The sequence below is a fragment of the Macaca fascicularis genome, chromosome 10 (genome assembly GCF_037993035.2).
Source record: "Macaca fascicularis isolate 582-1 chromosome 10, T2T-MFA8v1.1".
Taxonomy (NCBI): Eukaryota; Metazoa; Chordata; class Mammalia; order Primates; family Cercopithecidae; genus Macaca; species Macaca fascicularis.
In genome coordinates this window covers 22215940-22234671 of record NC_088384.1, presented here as the reverse complement: position 1 = coordinate 22234671, position 18732 = coordinate 22215940, and the positions used below count along the sequence as shown (strand labels likewise).

The 18732-nt window shown below is 49.2% G+C and overlaps 1 protein-coding gene and 1 long non-coding RNA gene across 2 annotated transcripts in view; one reads left to right on the top strand and one right to left on the bottom strand.

Annotated features, from left to right (window-relative positions):
- The first annotated feature begins 4041 nt into the window (after nucleotides 1-4041).
- RFPL1 (ret finger protein like 1) lies at nucleotides 4042-7172 on the top strand. The gene is made up of 2 exons (XM_005567663.5): nucleotides 4042-4551; nucleotides 6561-7172. Exons 1-2 carry the CDS (start codon nucleotides 4179-4181, stop codon nucleotides 7139-7141), a joined length of 954 nt encoding a protein of 317 aa, XP_005567720.3. The 5' UTR covers nucleotides 4042-4178; the 3' UTR covers nucleotides 7142-7172.
- Nucleotides 6227-18732, bottom strand: part of LOC135965455 (uncharacterized) — a 42579-nt gene continuing 30073 nt past the window's right edge. The window contains exon 2 of the long non-coding RNA XR_012418874.1: nucleotides 6227-7148. This is a non-coding gene — a long non-coding RNA (uncharacterized lncRNA). The remainder of the gene's footprint in view (nucleotides 7149-18732) is intronic.

Genomic DNA, 18732 nt, shown 5'->3' with positions numbered 1-18732 from the left:
TCTTGCAGATTCAATTATCAATTATGACCAAGGCTTCCTGAGCATCTGTCCTGTGATTAATCTTGGCAATGACAAATCTACAGTTTCTCCTGAGCAGGGCAAATAAACTTTTTGCCACAAACACATTTAGACACTCACTTTATGCTCAATGCTAGAAGCTTTTCTGCTTGGTACAAGATAACGGAACAAAGTTACAGCAGAAAAATATGGAACATCTAAAATCATGAATGTCAATGAAGTAGATTAATTAGGAATTGCATTTTAAATACTAAAAAGTATTGTTACAGTTGTCCTTTGGGTTTTATGGGCTGTGGCTCCGTGTCCCTCCCATACCTGTCCGAGTGGCTTTTACTGCCTCTCTGTGCTCTGGCTGCCTCACCCTGCACTGTGCCGCTGTCACTGACGTCACAACTCTTCCGCAAATTTATCTTGCTGTCTGTCTGTTCCTTCTTCCCTGGAGCAGCTGAAAGGATCATCTTGTGAATCTGACTCATTTCATAAGTCATTCTCACACTCTTTACGTTGTATCCAGCCTGGTTTTGGCAGAAAGTTTTTCTCACATACAGGATATGCCAGGGCTGGACTCTGTCTTTATATGGGTATGTGGAGTGACCCAGAATCCAGCCAAGAGCAAACCCCAAATGGTTGCTTTATGACCGGAATCCAATTCATTCCAATCACGTAAAGTTCACCTTGCTCCCTACACACTGTCTCTCAAGCTTTGTTTTCTTGCTGAGACACTGAATCCTAAGGAGTGATCTCGTCCCATTGTACATCTTTTTTTTTTTTTGAGACAGAGTCTCGCTCTGTCGCCCAGACTGGAGTGCAGTGGCACGATATCTGCTCACTGCAAGCTCCGCCTCCTGGGTTCACGCCATTCTCCTGCCTCAGCCTCTCGAGTAGCTGGGACTACAGGCGCCGCCACCACGCCCGGCTAATTTTTTGTATTTTTAGTAGAGACCGGGTTTCACTGTGGTGTTGATCTCCTGACCTCGTGATTCGCCCGCCTCGGCCTCCCAAAGTGCTGGGATTACAGGCGTGAGCCACCGCGCCCGGCCTGTACGTCATTTTTAATAGAACTAAATGCAGGTCTTTTAAAAATATATATACAAAGAAAAACTCTTCATTTAATATGTGATACACTTTAGGAGGGGGAAATAGATTATATTCAAGTTATTTGAAATTTGAAAACAAAGCTATTATTTTATGAATTAAGTACAAATTAAGCGCTAACCTGGCCATTTCCATGATACCTGCAGATTCATCAGTTCTCTGGGTCAAGACCTGAGTCTCAGCCTAGAGGACATGATGTTAAGCAAAATAAATCAGGTCAGAAAAGATAAATACCGCATGTTTTCACTCCTGTATGGGAGCTAAAAGAAAAATGCTGAGCTCACAGAAGCAGAGAATAGAATCGTGGGTGTAGAGGCTGGGAGGGTAAGGGGGAGGGGAGCTTGGGGAGAGGTTGGTTATTGGATACAGAATTACAGCTAGATAGGAGAAATGGGCTCTGGTGGAGGCTGGGATGGGTAAGCGGGAGGGGAGCTTGGGGAGAGGTTGGTAATTGGATATAAAATTACAGCTAATTGGGAGAAATGGGCTCTAACACAACTATAGGGTAAATATGGTTACTTATACATGATTGCATATTTTCAAAAAGCTAAGAGGATTCTGAAGGTTCCCATTACAAAGGAATAATAAATGTTGACTGGCCACAGTGGCTCATGCCTGTGATCCCAGCACTTTAGGAGGCCGAGGCGGGCGGGTTACCTGAGGTAAGGAGTTCGAGACCAGCCTGGCCAAAATGGTGAAAACCTATCTCTACTGAAAAAAAAAAAAAATTAGCCAGACATGGTGGCACATACCTGTAATCCCAGCTACTCAGGAGGCTGAGGCAGGAGAATTGCTTGAGCCCAGGAGCCGGATGTTGCAGTGAAACGAGTTCGTGCCACTGCACTCCAGCATGGCCGACAGAGTGAGACTCTGTCTCAAAAAAAAAAAAAAGAAAGAAAAGAAATAAATGTTTTAGAGTGTGCTAATTATCCTGACTTGATTATTACACACTTTATGCATGTGTGAAAATATCACTGTGTGCCATAAACATGTACGATTATTACATGTCAACTGAAAGTAAAGAGAAAAAAAGTAAACCAAAACAAGACCTGCGTGTCTCAGAGTCCTCCAATCCCATGAGGGATCATCTTTAAAGCTGACCAAAATTAGGTCTTTATTTTTAATTATGCAAAAAGAGAAAATTCCTTTAATATGTGCCAAGGGGGATAGGGAAAATGATAAGATTATATTCAAATTATTTGAAATTTGAAAACAAAGCAGTAAAGATCCCACTACACAGAAAGGCATGAAAAGGAAAAGGTTCGGGGTTGATTCAAATGAAAGAAAGCACAACTCACATCACGGGTAGCAATTTCTATCTGAGAACTCAAGTTTCACCAGAAAATCATCCTTTTTTTTTTTTTTTTTTTTTTTTAATTGGGGCTTTTATCCTAACACTCTCTGAAGTACTCAGGGTCCAAGAAGCTTAATGGTCATTTGTCAAAATAGTAATTATTTAATTTTTTTTTCCTAAGAATTATGAAATTTTTTCAAAACCAGAAATAAACCAATGCAAATAAATAAAAATTGCCTAGATTTTCCTCAATGGGATGCATGCCCTTATTACCTTTGAGTCTGATGTATACGAATTTAAGCCATTTTGTAAAATTGCAAATCCAATCATACGTAATACTTTAGGATTCCAAGCAAAGCTTCAAGCCTACAACATATTACAGGAATTATCTTTCCTGACAAGTGATGGAAACATCTCTAAAATAAGCTTTTGAAGTTAGTATATTAAGCCTAATTTAATATAAAGGCAATTTAATCTTACCTTCATATGAAAGAAAAATACACTGTCAGGATGAAGGATTTAGTAAAGTTACAGTGAACTGGAGATATATCACCAATAAAAACCTAACTCCCTGTTATAATCAAATCAAAGCCTCATTAGGTTAGAGGGCGTGGCAGGGTGTGACCCAGTGGGAGGTGGGAATCTCACCAATGAAAGGCCCTCGTGTGCCCCTTCCCCACAAGACCTGAGCTCCTGGTGGAAGCAGCTGGAGGACAGAGGAGCTTCCAGCAGAAGAGGTGAGTCCATGCCTGTGTGTGTTTTTCCTCCTTAGATGTCTAGAAATGGGGGTTATGACTTGGGGGGATGAATGAGAGAAATTTGTAAGTAAGGAATTCAACAAGGGCTGTCTGAGCGCTGCCTCAGAGTTAGAAACCAGTCACCCTGGATCCCCAGTCTAGGAGTGGTGGCAGTCAATTTGGTATTCATTTCCAAGGCTGGAGAAGGATGTAATTTTTTTTTTTTTTTTTATGAGACAGGGTGTTACTCTGTTGTCCAGGTTGGAGAGACCTGACGTGATCTCTGCTCTCTGCTAATTTTTGTATTATTTGTAGAGACAGGGTCTTCCTGTGTTGCCCAGACTGGTCTCAAACTCCTGGGCTCAAGGGATCTTCCTGCCTTGGCCTTGAAAAGTGCTGGGATTACAGATGTGAGCTACTGCATCCAGTCCCTCTTTTTTTTTTTTTTTTTGGAAATGGTGTCTCACTCTGTTGCCCAGGCCGGAGTGCAATGGCACAATCTCGGCTCACTGCAACCTCTGCCTCCCAGGTTCAAGCAATTCTCCTGCCTCAGCCTTTCAAGTATCTGGGATTACAGGCGTCTGCCACCACACCTGGCTAATTCTTTTGTATTTTCAGTAGAGATGGGATTTCACCATGTTGATCAGGCTGGTCTCGAACTTCTGATGACCTCAGATGATCTACCCACCCCCAGCCTCCCAAAGTGCTGGGATTACAGGCACACCTGACCTCCCAACCCCTAATTCTTATGTTCATCAATCAGTCTCTTGCTCGGGCTGCCCTAGGAGGAGGTGAAGTGACCCCAGCTCGCTGCTCCTCGCATGGGTGCTGCCGTGTCACTGGCTCAGGCTCAGCTGCTGGGTTACCAGGATAATGAACCCTTCCTCCACCTGGGCTCAGAGCACAGTGATGATTTGTGACTTCCTTCCCAGTAGAACTTCAGATCTCTGAAGACGGGGGATGGGGGGATGTGCTTGAGTGTACTCATGGCCTTGTTCTAGGAGTGACAAAGCTGGAACACAATACCTCTAGGTATGAAAAGGTTGTCACTTGTCACAAGTAACAGGCTTTCACCTCATGGAAATTTTCTTCCCTTGTGCACTTTTCTCCTGGCAGTGGACATGGCTGCACTCTTCCAAGAAGCGAGCAGCTGTCCCGTCTGCTCAGACTATCTAGAAAAACCAATGTCCCTGGAGTGTGGATGCAGCGTCTGCCTCAAGTGCATCAATTCACTGCAGAAGGAGCCCCGTGGGGAGGATCTACTTTGCTGTTGCTGTTCTGCGGTCTCTCAGAAGAACAAAGTCAGGCCCAATCGGCAGCTAGAGAGGCTGGTTTCCCACATCAAGGAACTGGAGCCCAAGCTGAAGAAGATTCTGCAGATGAACCCAAGAATGCGCAAGTTCCAAAGTAAGGAATCTATATACCCTGCTCCCTTCTCATGACCAGACCAGGAAAAATCATTTGTGCAATTGGCCCCCCATTCCATATGGGGATTTCCTGGTGATCTCCAAAAAAAAAGCCGGGCGTGGTGGCTCACGCCTGTAATCCCACTCTTTGGGAGGCTGAGGCCGGGGATCATGAGGTCAGGAGATCAAGACCATCCTGGCTAACATGGTGAAACTGTCTCTACTAAAAATACAAAAAATTAGCCGGGCATGGTAGCGGGCGCCTGTAGTCCCAGCTACTCAGGAGGCTGAGACAGGAGAAAGGCGTGAACCTGGGGGGTGGAGCTTGCAGTGAGCTGAGATGGCGCCACTGCACTCCAGCCTGGGCGACAGAGCAAGACTCCGGCTCAAAAACAAACAAACAACAACAACAAAAAAAACCCAATGTCTATGTCATGGGTTAGACAAGGGATTCTCTAAACTTAGTGTGCTCAGATTACCTGGGAATTTTGTTAAAATGCAGATGTTGAACGGGGAAGTCTCAGGATTAATCCCTCTGTCTTGGGGACTTTGCTGAGTAGCGAAAACATAGAGCAACCTAATTTGAATTTCTCTCTAGCAAAGGTTCCCAGGACTCTGACATTGAGATGGGCCTGGTAATTCTCATGCAGGGCGAATATTGGCATCCATTGTACCAAACAACCTCACCCCAGGGTTGAGAAGAGTTTGGAATGGAGCGCCTATGGTGTTTGTTTCTGTGAGTGTGGGGCGAGCTGCAGACGCTGGTCTCATCCATGCGCCATGGGCTTCAACAGTGGTCCTGGCTACAGAAAACACGATCACTCTCCATAACTCTGGAGAAAAGGGACATTTACATGAAGAGATTATGGTCAACCTGGGCAAAGAATTACACCTATAAATGGTGGTGGGCCCCTATGATGTCCCCGACACTGGTCGCTTCTGCCGTGACAGCCATGATCTTTACTCATTCACCTAACATTACCTGACTGTCGCTGTGCTGAAATATGGAGGACAGATTCACCCTGTCCACGTCATGTTTGGAACATTCTTCCTCCTTCCTTGTCCATATCCATTCATTTCATTCCCTAATTCACTATCAAACAGCAATCAATTCCCTCAGGTTTTACTATAATCTATAAAATCTATGTTGGTGATCATATCAGTTTTTTGACTTGAAGGATAATATGTTCTGTACATTTCTTTTTTTCAGAATGCTCTGGACAATTAATTTTCTTTAGGTCAGATCACACTGCCTCCTTCATGAAAATTGGCAGCTTCACCTGTCAACCACATACTCAATGCCCTAAATTATTGACCTTTGTATTGGCCGCCTTTATTCTCTACAATCAGTCAGTTATGACAAACAACTTTCAAATACCTTTCTCTTGGCTCCAAAATTTACCATTGTTTTGCTTAAGGTCTCACCTCTCATGTAGAATGGAAAACATTCTTTCATCTAAGGCCCCCCTCCTCCTCCTGGCCTTGGAGCCTCTTAATGTCCAGGACGGGCACCTCTGCCATCATATTGTCAGCTGCAGAGATATCCCATCTGTCAGAACTGTGCACAATTAATTTGTTTACAAACGTGGAAAACAAAGGCCTGGAATCAGGCTCTAGATACTGAATTGAGCAATATAATATGGAAGCAGACACATATTTAATATTGACCACTTGCATTGTCTTAATTATCATTTATTTATCCACGCATCAAGGTGGGGGTCATGGTGTCTGCATTCAGAGACCCTCCACTCTAAATGAAGAAAAGTTCAATGAAGCAAACACGTGACATAAAGTCAAATAAGAATTGCTACTGTGAATAAGAGTCAGGTATTGCCACAAAGCATACCTGTGAGAATCTGAACCAGTCAGGGAAGTTGCCTTATGAAAAGCTTTGATTTTGGGGGAAGAAGAGAATTAAACCAAAGTCAGATATCTGGGCCTGCGAAGTAGAGGAGAGGCATGGGGTGGGCTTCTGTCCATTTGATGATCAACTTGTTTTCCTTTTCACAGTGGATATGACCTTGGATGGTGACACAGCCAACAACTTCCTCCTCATTTCTGATGACCTCAGGAGCGTCCAAAGTGGGCACATCAGACACAATTGGCAAGACCGTGCTGAGAGATTTGACTTGTCCATTTGTGTCCTGGGCTCCCCTCGCTTTACCTGTGGCCGCCACTACTGGGAGGTGGACGTGGGAACAAGCACAGAATGGGACCTGGGAGTCTGCAGAGAATCTGTTCACCGCAAAGGGAGGATCCAGCTGACCACAGAGCGTGGATTCTGGACTGTGAGTTTGAGGGCTGGAGGCCGCCTCTCTGCCAGCACGGTGCCGCTGACTTTCCTCTTCGTAGATGGCAAGCTACAGCGAGTGGGGATTTTTCTGGATATGGGCATGCAGAATGTTTCCTTTTTTGATGCTGAAGGTGGTTCCCATGTCTATACATTCAGGAGAGTCTCTGTTGAGGAGCCACTGCGCCCGTTTTTGGCTCCTTCAAGTCCACCTAATGGTGATCAGGGTGTCTTGAGTATCTGTCCTGTGATGAACCCGGGCACGACTGATGCTCCAGTCCATCCTGGGGAGGCCAAATAAGCCACCACTGAAAAAACAAAAAACAAAAAACAAACAAACAAACAAACAAAAACAGGGTAAGAAAAGTACTTGGGTGGGTAGACTTAGGAATTTTCTACTCGGTAAAAGCATTATACAAGGTCATAGGAGAAAAATATGGGACATTTCATGATTGTACTTCATCTAATTTGATTAGATTATAAATTGAGTCCTAAGTATTATTACCACCATCGAACTCATTGAGTCTTATGTTCACATCTTGTTTCCTGTAGAAATGTCCTGTATTCTGGGATCAGTTTCCAAATGCTTTACTTTTGATTTCTGTAAGTTCAAATTAATGTATTATAGAAGTTATGAGTTAAATAAACATTGGAATATCACCTAATGGATTATGTGACTTTCTTGCCTCAGTCTCCTGAGTAGCCGGGATTACAGGTACCCGCCACCAGGCCCAGCTAATTTTTTGTATTTTTAGCAGAGACAGGGTTTCACCATGTTGGTCAGGCTGATCTCGAACTCTCGACCTCATGATTCACCCGCCTCAGCCTCCCAAAGTGCTGGGATTACAGGCATAAGCCACTGCACCCAGCAGGATTATGTGATTTTCTAAATGATAGGACTGCAATAGATTTTATTCATAGTAAAAGCGTGAGTGTGTGTGTGTGTGTGCGTATTTGAACAGAGAACTGGATAAATGCCTATGTCCTATACAGAACTGAAAAGACAAGAAGACGTTGTTGCCGTCATTGCTTAGTATAGGTAACATTTTCCTGGATGTTTGTTCCTCTACATTAACAACGAGAAGGTGAAATGTATCAATTCCTTGAGAGACATAATCTTCCCTGGGTCACACTAGAAACATACACAATCTGAACACCCTCTGCCTATTAAGTGAATTAACATTGAGAACATTCCAAAAAAGACAACACCAGAACCAAATGATTTCTCTTATGAAATCCACCAAATTCTTACCAATCCCAACATATTTTCACAATATAATCCAAAAATTATGCTCTTGGGTATGTACTCAGTTGAGATGAAAAGTTACGTCCACACAAAGCCTGCACAGGAATGTTTACAGCAGCTTTATCTATAACCACCCAAACTAGAAGCGAGATGTTCAAAAGGTGAATGAAAAAAATAGTCATCCATAAAACACAATATTATTCTGTGATTTAAAGGAGTTCTCCATCAAGGCATAGAGAAGACAAAGACATGTATGAGAAAGACTGTGAGGGCAGGCCTTCAAGTGGATGAGACCACACAGAAAGGCAGCAGAGCAGGGTGACTTTATGTTAATTAGTGAGATAAGTTCATCTGAAAAAGCTGCATAATACTGGGTTGGTGCAAAAGTAATTGCGGTTTTTGGCATTAAAAGAATGGGAAAACCGCAATTACTTTTGTGCCAACCTAATACATGACTCCAACTATATGACATTCTGGAAAAGGCAAAACTAAGGGGATGGTAAAAATATCAATAGTTTGTAAGATTTCTGGAGAAAGAGGACAGAGATTCATAAGTAAAGAAGAGGGAAGTTTTGGAGTAGTGAGAATATTCCTCATGAGATCAAAATGGTAAACATCATAAATATTTCAAAATTCATAGAAATGTGTAACAGGAAGAAAGAACACTATGTGAATGATAGACTTTAGATACTAATGTAACCCTTTGGCCTTTCTCTTCAAGGATTCCCTGAGGAAATGGAGCCCCAGTGCCCTCAGGCGTCCATGCTTAGAATGAAGCCACACCCCACCCCTGGTATCGAAAATGGTCAGGTCCCAAACGTCCCTGGTAGAACTGTGAGCAGAACGTCCTGTGCGGCAGAACCCCAGGCCGGAGGGGCGGCAGGGCTGATCCTGCACATCCAGCAGTTCTGTTTTCCCTCCTTCTCACCCCAGGCTCTTCTCTGATTTCCCTGCATCTCCCTGTTTCTTCCTGTCTCTCTTTCCTGCCTTCTCTCTCTCACGTTGCGTGTGTGGGGGCGTCCGTGGTCTCTGTCACTGCTGCCTTGGCCACCTGCAGACGTCTCTCTCCGATTCCACCCCTGGGTTCACTGACATCCGACATGGGATGCTCTTGGTGCTTCCTGGCACACCAGCCCAGTCCTGAGAGGGAACTGGCAGCCACAGGCACACCGACCCATGGGGCACAGGAGCCTATCAATACATGGCCCCCTCTTCCGAGCTGCAAGTGGACTATTCTATTTATTTATTTATTTATTTATTCCTTTCTTTTTGAGACAGAGTTTTGCTCTGTCGCCCATGCTGGAGCGCAGTGGCCGATCTTGGCTCACTGCAAGCTCCGCCTCCTGGGTTCAAGCCATTCTCCTGCCTCAGCCTCCCGAGTAGCTGGGACTACAAGTGCCCGCCACCACGTCCAGCTAATTTTTTGCATTTTTAGTAGAGATGGGGTTTCACCGTGTTAGCCAGGATGGTCTCCATCTCCTGACCTTGTGATCCACCTGCCTCAGCCTCCCAAAGTGCTGGGATTACAGGAGTGAGCCACCGCGCCCGGCCTCTTTCTTTTTTCTTTTTTTTCTTTTTTTTTTTTTTTTTGAGATGGAGTATCATTCTGTCACCCAGGCTGGAGTGCAGTGGAAAGGTCTCAGCTCACCACAATCTCCGCCTCCCAGGTTCAAGTGATTCTCCTGTATCAGCCTCCTGAGTAGCCTGCCACCACACCCGGCTAATTTTTGTATTTTTAGTAGAGACCGGGTTTCGCCACGTTGGCCAGGCTGGTCTTGAACTCCTGACCTCAGGTGATCTGCCTGCCTCGACATCCCAAAGTGCCAGGATTACAGGTGTGAGCCACGCATCTGGCCTGCAAGTGGACAATTCTAAGCATGTTCTGCTCAGCTCTTCTGACAATCCCGGCCATCAAACCCCAGGTGCCGCAGGGATGGCCCACTGGACAATGACCCTGTATGAGCCGCCTCCGTCCCGGCTCCCTCTCCCCAGCCCCACTCCTGTTGCCCTGGGCCCTCTAGAAATAAACTTCTGCTTCTGGAACTGAGTCTCCAGCTCTGCTTTCCAGAGAGGGCTGTGGGTGGGGGACCAGCTTGAGGCAGGGAAGGAGCAGGGAGCAGGGACCCAGGCTGGTGGGCAGGTCCCCAGGAGCCTCGAACACCAGGCACAGACGCTGGGCTCCTTGGGGTCTCAGCAAATGAAAGTGGCTGAGTCTTTGTGCCTGAGCTGTCTGACTGACTGCAATTGCAGACTTGACCCAGGAGAGAGATGGAGAGACTGACAGAGACCACGAATGCCCACACACACGCAATGCGAGAGAGAGACGGAAGGAAGGAGAAAGATCCAGACAGGAAGAAACTGGGAAATGCGGGGAGATGACAGAAGAGCCTGGGGTGGGAGAGAGGGAAAACAGAGCTGCTGGATGTGCAGGATCAGCCCCTCCACCCCTCCGGCCTGGGGTTTTGCCACACAGGACCTTCCGCTCACAGTTCTCCCAGGGACATTTGGGACCGGACCTTTCTGGATACCAGGGGTGGGGTGATGACTTCAATTCTAAGCATGGAGGCCTGAGGGCACTGGGGCTCCGTTTCCTCAGGGAATCCTTAAAGAGAAAGGCCAAAGGGAAGGACAAATCAAGAGATGTTTCATTAACATAGCCTCCTGCCCTGAGGATTTTGAGCTCATCCCAGCTGCTGTGAGGGAGCCCTGGGAGGGTGTGCAGGGGTCCTTGCTGATGGTGAGTAATCTGACCTACTCTCCAAATAGCCAACTATCTGCTTTCTTGCATAGAAGGAAAGGGAAGTCGAGGTTGTGGGGAGATGACACAGACACTAGTGGGCCCTGAACTTTCGTCAGGAAGAGGTCCCCATGAGGGTTTCTGAGCAGAAATGCCCAAGACCTGCAGGACCAGCATGGCCATTGTCCCGCTGCCACACCCTTTCCGGTCTCACTCTTCTTGTCTTCACAATGGGGATGTTCACACGCAGCTCGCAGGCTGGCAGCGACGATTTCGCGGGGTGATGTGCATGAGCAGGCGCTCGTCAAACCGGCCCCGCCCACACATGCAGATGGAGGAAAGGGGCTCCCCGAACTCTCTGACTCGACAGCTCAGTTTCCTGGGAGTCCTGCCCCTCCCCGCTCTCCTGATATATTAACCGTACTCGGGTGCTGGGAGGTCACGCAGGCAGGCAGCTGAGAACTCCCAGCTCACCCTCAGGCTGGGTATGCCTCAGGGTCTGACCCTAATGAGGGTCCCAGACGGTGCACTCACGGGGCACTCCTGACCTCACTGCAAAGGGGTCAAAGCTGAACAGACATGAGAACCCCAGCGCACACAAACCAGACAGGACAAGGACCAGATGTCCGAGCTGTTTAACCAGCTCCATGGCTGGCTGGGTAAGACACTGAATTCCCAAAGACATATTTTTAAGAAGTGATGAAATTGCCTTTTATTTTTGCACGGGTGGGTGAGTAAATGAATGAATGCACAGGATAAAACTCAGAATGGTGAGAACCAAAACAAGGTAACTGTTACTAGATATAAAAGTTTAAAAAATAATAGTACTGAACACCACCGCCATATAAGCACACGGCATTCCCTTATGCTACTTAGAATCCTTCACGGAGCCTTCACCACCATCACCCTTGTACAGATGAGGAAACTGAGGCTGACTTGGGATAGGGGCCTCCCCAGGGTCACAGAGCTGGAGGTGGCAGTGCCAGGACTGGAGACCAGGCCCACAGCACACTCTGAAGGCACATAGTAGATTGGAAGTTGCTCTTCCAGGGCGAGTCTGCATTCTGGAATGTTCATCCACTACACCAGGGTCAGTGCCTGCCCACTTTTGCCTTTCCTCCTGGGAAATCACTCCCCATAGCTTATTAACCCAGGCCTCTGCTGCAGAGCCCACCCGGGGGAACTCAAGCTGCCGGCTGCTGCCCATGGCCGAGGTGACCACACCTGCCCCTCGGAGCTGGAGGCCATGAGCAGAGGTGCCAGTCGGCCTGGCAGAGGGGACTCCGGGGGCAGGGCCAGAGGTGAGGGAGAGCAGCCATCATAGCCCAAGGCTTAGCCGTGCCCTGCCTCCCCTCTCTCTTGCCTTTCTCGGTGTCTCTGGGGCCACCTCCTGGCCTGTGGCATCCCCCCAGGCTGGGTTTCCTGGTGACCCTCTGGAGTGCAAGAGACCCAGGCTGGGCAGACTGGACCGTCCCACACCCCAATCAACTGTGAGAGCCAGGTATTTCCTGAGCCCTCACTGCTCCTCCTCCAAAAAAGGGAGCTGGTATTGGCCTTGCAGGGCCGGCGAGGGGCGGAATGGCGTAGGAGAGGGGACCTCAAGGGAGCTGTGCAATAAGCAACCTAAGGCCAGGAGCTGGAGGTTTTAGATTGATCGATCGATTGATTCAGGAAAGTCTGGAACTTGGGTGAAACGGCAGACTAGGGAAACAGGACTACAGCAGTCAGAGGTGTGCAGGAGGAGAGAGTGGAGCAGGGCCACCACAAGTTTGTGTCATCCAGTCCATCCCTGACCCACTTCACAGCTGGGGACACTCAGGCTCAGAGAGGTTGAGTTCTCTGCCCAAGGTCACATAGCCAGCTTTTCATAGAGCCAGTAACACCAAAGTGAAGTACTTTCTAATCCCGGTGTTTTTAGTGAATTGGATGGACCAAGGGGGCCTGCCAGAGCATTTTATCAGATCACTCTCATCCTCATCCTTCCAGAAAGTCAGGGTCTGTTTATTATTTGCTCTCCCAAGGTCCAAACAGACCTGGGACCTTCTTGTATTTCCTTATTCAAAAGAGAAGCTGCCTTTCCAGGGGAAGAGAGTGGACGCTAATGCAGCAACAGCTACATGACAAAGGCCTGACCCCACAGCAACCCTCAAGTTACTGAGTGTCCTTTGCGCTTCACCTGCGTGACCTCCTCCCAACAGAATCAGAGGCTGCTAGTTCCATTTCACAGGTGAGAAAACCAAGGCACATGAGGCCATGCCCTCCCTAGTAGCCAGCAAATGGCAGAGAAGAAGCACAGACCCTAAGTGTGCTTGGCACACAGTCACAGTTGGAACCATGAACTTCCCCTTGCCTTCCTTCATTTAATCACAAACAGTGCTTCCATGCGGGGTAGGGAGGAAGGGAGGTTGAATCCTGTATTTTTAGTGGCTTAAAAGGGCATTTATTTTTGCAGTTTCTGTGGGTCAGTAATCAGGTGCCTCGGCTGAAGGTCTCTCATGAGGTTGCAGTCGGGGTTGGCAAGGTCTGCAGTCTCATCTGAAGGTTCACTAGGGGAGGACCCACCTCCAAACCTGCTCATGCATGACCCCCATTTGTGAGATGAACAGACTGAGGCTTAGAGAGGTTAAGGGTCTGACTCCAGAAAATGCAGCTGGAAGCATCAGGGCCAGGTGAATTCATCAGCCTGTGCAGAGACACGGGGGTCCAGGTGGAAGCAGCTCCTGGGGCTTCCCAGGGCAGGGAATCTGCTCTGTCTTTGCCGTTAGCTGCCACTGTGGGCACCCACAACACACTCTTCAGACATCAATCCACAAATCCCAGCCAGGCCAGGCCTTTCTGTAATCCCACCCTGACTTTGTAGATGTCTCCTAGGCTCAGGTGGCACAGCTGCCCAGGGTCACACACAGGGGGGTTGGTGGAGGTGGGATGCAAACCAGGTCTTCCAGCTGAAAGCCCCCGTTCTTGCTCCATCAAACAGTTTCCTGTGTCCAGTGGCAGAGACACCTGAGCCCCAGCGCAGGGCCTCACCTTGATGCAATCAACTCATGGTCTGGGCGTGGGAAGCGTGGCACCACAGGCATGGTGGAAGACACCCCCAGGGAGGCAAGTATGATGGTAGAGTCCAGGCCACGGGGCCAGAGTGCCTGGGCCATCCACACGTTCATCCCACTCCCCAGCAGGAGATGTTGGGATTCCCGCCATCCCCGCATCGTGTCTCAGCTCGCCATTCTAAAGAGTGAAGCCAGAAGCCCCACCTCGCAGGCTACACTGGTGATCAGACGGGGCAACCCACTGGCGTGGCAGCTGAGTTAGCACATGCAGGATACACGCACAGGACACAAGAGATCAATGCACGTTATCTGCCGTTCAATGGTGAGTACTACTGTATGCTTAAGGACAGAATCTCACAACTGGAGAGAGCCTGATGAAGCCCAGCCCACCACTTCCTGGGCAAGCCATGTACCTCTAACATCCACGGAGGGGGGTGGTTTAGGAACGTGCCCTCAGGGTGCTCCCACTGAGGGGAGGACAGGAGGGTCTTAACCCAGCGCCCGTCCGAGACGAGAGCTCAATCCTGGGTGCTGCTATTGTTCTTCTGATTTTCCGCTAGAGGGCAGTGGCGGGTCGGGGCCGTCCTCTCCAGCTGAGACTACCTGGGCCTGTAAATATAAGAGGAGCTGCAGAGGTTGGTGCTCTGTCTACACACAACGAGGGACTTGCTCAAAGCTACCAGGGCTCATCACACGCTTGTTCACAATGGGCGCTTGTGGGGAGACACACCACAGACAGGTAACAGCCTAAAGGATTGCAAACTTGTGGGCGGAGTCAGGGGGTCCCGTGCCAGGGGCTGCTGAAGACCAGGACTCCAGGAGCCCCCTGTGCAAGGCGTGCTGTCCTTGGGCTGGGCCTGGGGCTCTGGGCCCCTGCAGAGGGGCACCTCTTTTGTCTATAAACTTTCCCAGAAACGTCTTCCTCTATAAACTTGCACCAACAAATGGCTTTTATTATCACATTAATCACATTTCTTCTGATTGCAAAAATAATCATCTTCTGATTTTAAAAGTAATGTGCATGAAAAATACAGAAAGAATATTTAGTCACTTGAACCTGTATTTATTTGAACCTGTATTTAGTCACTTGAACCTGTCATTCTGACGCTTCCATATTCTTCTGTCCAACATTTTTCTTCTGAAGAGCATTTTTAGAAGCACGATGTTTTGAGATCTCGCCTGCCTGGGAGAAACATTGAGACTGTCTCCCACGTGGACCCTGTTCTACTAGAACATTGCCCGTCACTCTCAGTGGCTCCTGACTCCCTGCTGGGCTGGGCAGACCCCTGGTGTCAGGGCCCAAGCTGACTCTGGGGAGGGTGGGTCCCGGGGAGAGGTGAGGGCCAGCTTCTGTGGCCAGGTCAGAAGGGTGCAGTTCAGGTCCTGTGTGGCCTCGGAGTTATCCACCCCACTGGCTTCAGCCTTCCATGTGTGAAGCTGGGATTCCCCCACTCGGGGGTCCCACTATCCCTGCCCTGCTAGAGTACCCACCTTTCCTTTGCCTCTCTCTGTGTCTTGCTCTGGCCTCAGGGAGCACTGCTTATCCCAGAAACAATGGAACCATCTGCTGGCTGCTGCTGCAGAGCCTCAGCTTCTGCTGCCTGGGGTCTTGGTACAGCAGTGTCCATTGTTATCTGGGATCTTTCAGCCTCTCGTGGGCAGCCTTCACGCAGGGGGTCATGCCTGCTCTTCATAGGCCACCTTTCACCCTTCACTCCCTCACTCGCCCTGCAGACTCCTCCTAGCTATGGGAGACTCGCTAGCAGGGTGGCCTGCCTGGCACTTTTAGGATCAAGACTGACCAAAAGAAGGTGCACTTGGCTTTATTTATTTCTAGAACAGTCTTATAGAATAAGAAAATACATTTATGTATGTATGTATGTATGTATTTTGAGATGAAGTCTTGCTCTGTCACCCAGGCTGGAGTGCAGTGGCGTGATCTCGGCTCACTGCAACCTCCACCTCCTGGGTTCATGCCATTCTTCCGCCTCAGCCTCCCGAGTAGCTGGAATTACAGATGGCCACCACCACCCCTGGCTAATTTTTTTTGTTTTTAGTAGAGACGGGGTTTCACCATGTTAGCCAGGATGGTCTCGATCTCCTGACCTCATGATCCACCTGCCTCGGCCTCCCAAAGTGCTGGGATTATAGGCGTGAGCCCCCGCGCCAAGCAAGAAAACACATTTAGAACTTAGGTGACTTGTGTGTTTTTAAATGAATTCTGGCTCCATAGTGACAGTCCCCAAGGCACAAGGAATCACACATAATTTGTTTGTTTTAGAGACAGGGTCCCACTCTGCTGCCCAGGCTGGAGTGCAGTGGCACCATCATAGCTCACTGCAACCTCTACCTCCGGGGTCAAGCAAGCCTCCCACCTCAGCCTCCCAACTAGCTGGGACTCCAGGTGCGTGCCACCATGCCTGGCTAATTTTTTTGTAGAGACGAGATCTCACTATGTTGCTCCGGCTGGTCTCAAACTCTTGGGCTCAAGCAATCCTCCCATCTCAGCCTCCCAAAGTGCTGGGATTACAGGCGTGAGCCACCATGCCTGGACTCACACACATCTTGCACACATCAGTGATTTCTGAGTCCACCACATTAGATTAAAAGGAGGTGGCCGGGAGGCTGCCATGGTGTGGATGTTCCTGTCATTAGGGAGTTCTTGACAATGAGAAGGGAGCGGAGGTGTCTCACATCAGCTCTCACACAATCCTGGGCCCCCTCAGCCCGCCGGAGCCGTGGGGGTGTCAGTGGAGAAGGAAAATGCCTCCCCACAGTCTGGCAGGTGGGGACTGGCCTGCTCAGTAACTCAGTCCCACGCTCTAGCTGGAAGGTGCACAGAGCGCACCCAGCCCAGCCCTCTTAGATGCAGATGCGGAGACTGAGGCTGGGATTTTATTTTATTTTTTTATTTATTTTATTATTTTTTTTTTGAGACGGAGTCTTGCTCTGTCGCCCAGGCTGGGGTGCAGTGGCCGGATCTCAGCTCACTGCAAGCTCCACCTCCCGGGTTTACGCCATTCTCCTGCCTCAGCCTCCTGAGTAGCTGGGACTACAGGCGCCCGCCACCTCGCCCGGCTAGTTTTTTTTTGTATTTTTTAGTAGAGATGGGGTTTCACCGTGTTAGCCAAGATGGTCTCGATCTCCTGACCTCGTGATCCACCCGTCTTGGCCTCCCAAAGTGCTGGGATTACAGGCTTGAGCCACCGCGCCCGGCCAAGGCTGGGATTTTAAATGCAGGCTCCTAACATGGCTCGGCCCCGGGAGAGGACCTGATGGGCTGGGGAGGGCAGATGTCAGAACCTCAAGCACAGAAGAGCTCTAAGTCTGCAACTTTAGCCATGGGAGGCACCTCGGCGCAGACCCAGCTTGGGGCTTCCAGAGTAAGAAGGTGTCCAAGCTGCTGCACTGCTCAGACCCTGTCTCTGCACTTGGAAATGGGAACGGCTGCACAGACCTCACTGTGGGGGGGTGACACCCAAGTCAGAGGCACAAAGAGAAGCACCCAGTGAGGCCCCTGGTCCCCTGCAGGCTCCTGGCCTGCAGAGGGCCCATGGCAGAGTGGCCTAGGACTAATCTCTCAGCCCCAGGGCCTGGCCTCCCCAGTCTAGTGGCCAGGGCACATACCCGTGGCCACCAGGAGCTTGGGGCCCTCTGGGAATTCCAGGGCTCTGGCAGATTCCTGAGGACAGTGCTGCTAGGGGCTCAGTCACAGCTCACAGCTCAGCTCCGGCAGGCATCAGTCGGCATGGACCTCCGTGTGGCTGTGGGTCAGAAAGCTCACTCCATGAGCAGCAGACCCTCAGCGCCTGCTGTGGGCAGGCTGAGAATGTCGCCCCATGTGGCCAGGCTTCCTGGGTTTTCAAGAACAGCAGGATGGGCCGGGCGCGGTGGCTCAAGCCTGTAATCCCAGCACTTTGGGAGGCCGAGACGGGCGGATCACGAGGTCAGGAGTTCGAGACCATCCTGGCTAACACGGTGAAAACCCGTCTCTACTAAAAAATACAAAAAACTAGCTGGGCGAGGTGGCGGGCGCCTGTAGTCCTGGCTACTCGGGAGGCTGAGGCAAGAGAATGGCGTAAAAACCCGGGAGGCAGAGCTTGCAGTGAGCTGAGATCCGGCCACTGCACTCCAGCCTGGGCGACACAGCGAGACTCCGTCTCAAAAAAAAAAAGAACAGCAGGATGTCTGGCTTTTGGGGGCGATCTCCACCTGCTTTGGGAAGTCTTTAAACCTCACACCAGCACACTGAGGGCCACTTTGGAGGGTGATGCTCACAGGAACGTGAGCTCCCAAAGTGGGGCCTGTATGAAATTCCTGGTCCTGGAGTAGCACCCACTGAATGTGGGGGGAAGGAAGTCTCTAGTGGGAGGGACAGAGCAGAGACCCAGTGACTATCGTTACCAGATTGCAATGAGCAGGGCATTATAGAGGCAAATTTGGTGGTCTCCTAATTAAAAGCAAAGAAAAATGTCAAACAATTCATACCTCATTCATTCATTCATTCATTCACATCGATAACAAGAATTGCGTGGCCAGCTCCTGCCCAGCCCCAAGGACTAGTTCATGCACCACAGCCCAGAATTTCCCCCGTCCCGACTGAGCAACAGTATAAGTCACCTGGCAGGGCTGGGTCAGGAGCACCAGGATGCCCGATAAAAATACATGTCAGGGGTGCGTATGTGTGTGTGTGTGTGTGCACGCATGTACATGTGTCTCTGTGTGTGCATATGTGTATATGTGTGTGAGTGCACCTGTGTGTATGTGTGGTATGTGCACGTGTGTATGTGTGTGTGTGCATGCATGTGTATGCATCTGTGCACCTGTCTCTGTGTATGTGTGTGCATATGTGTATGTGT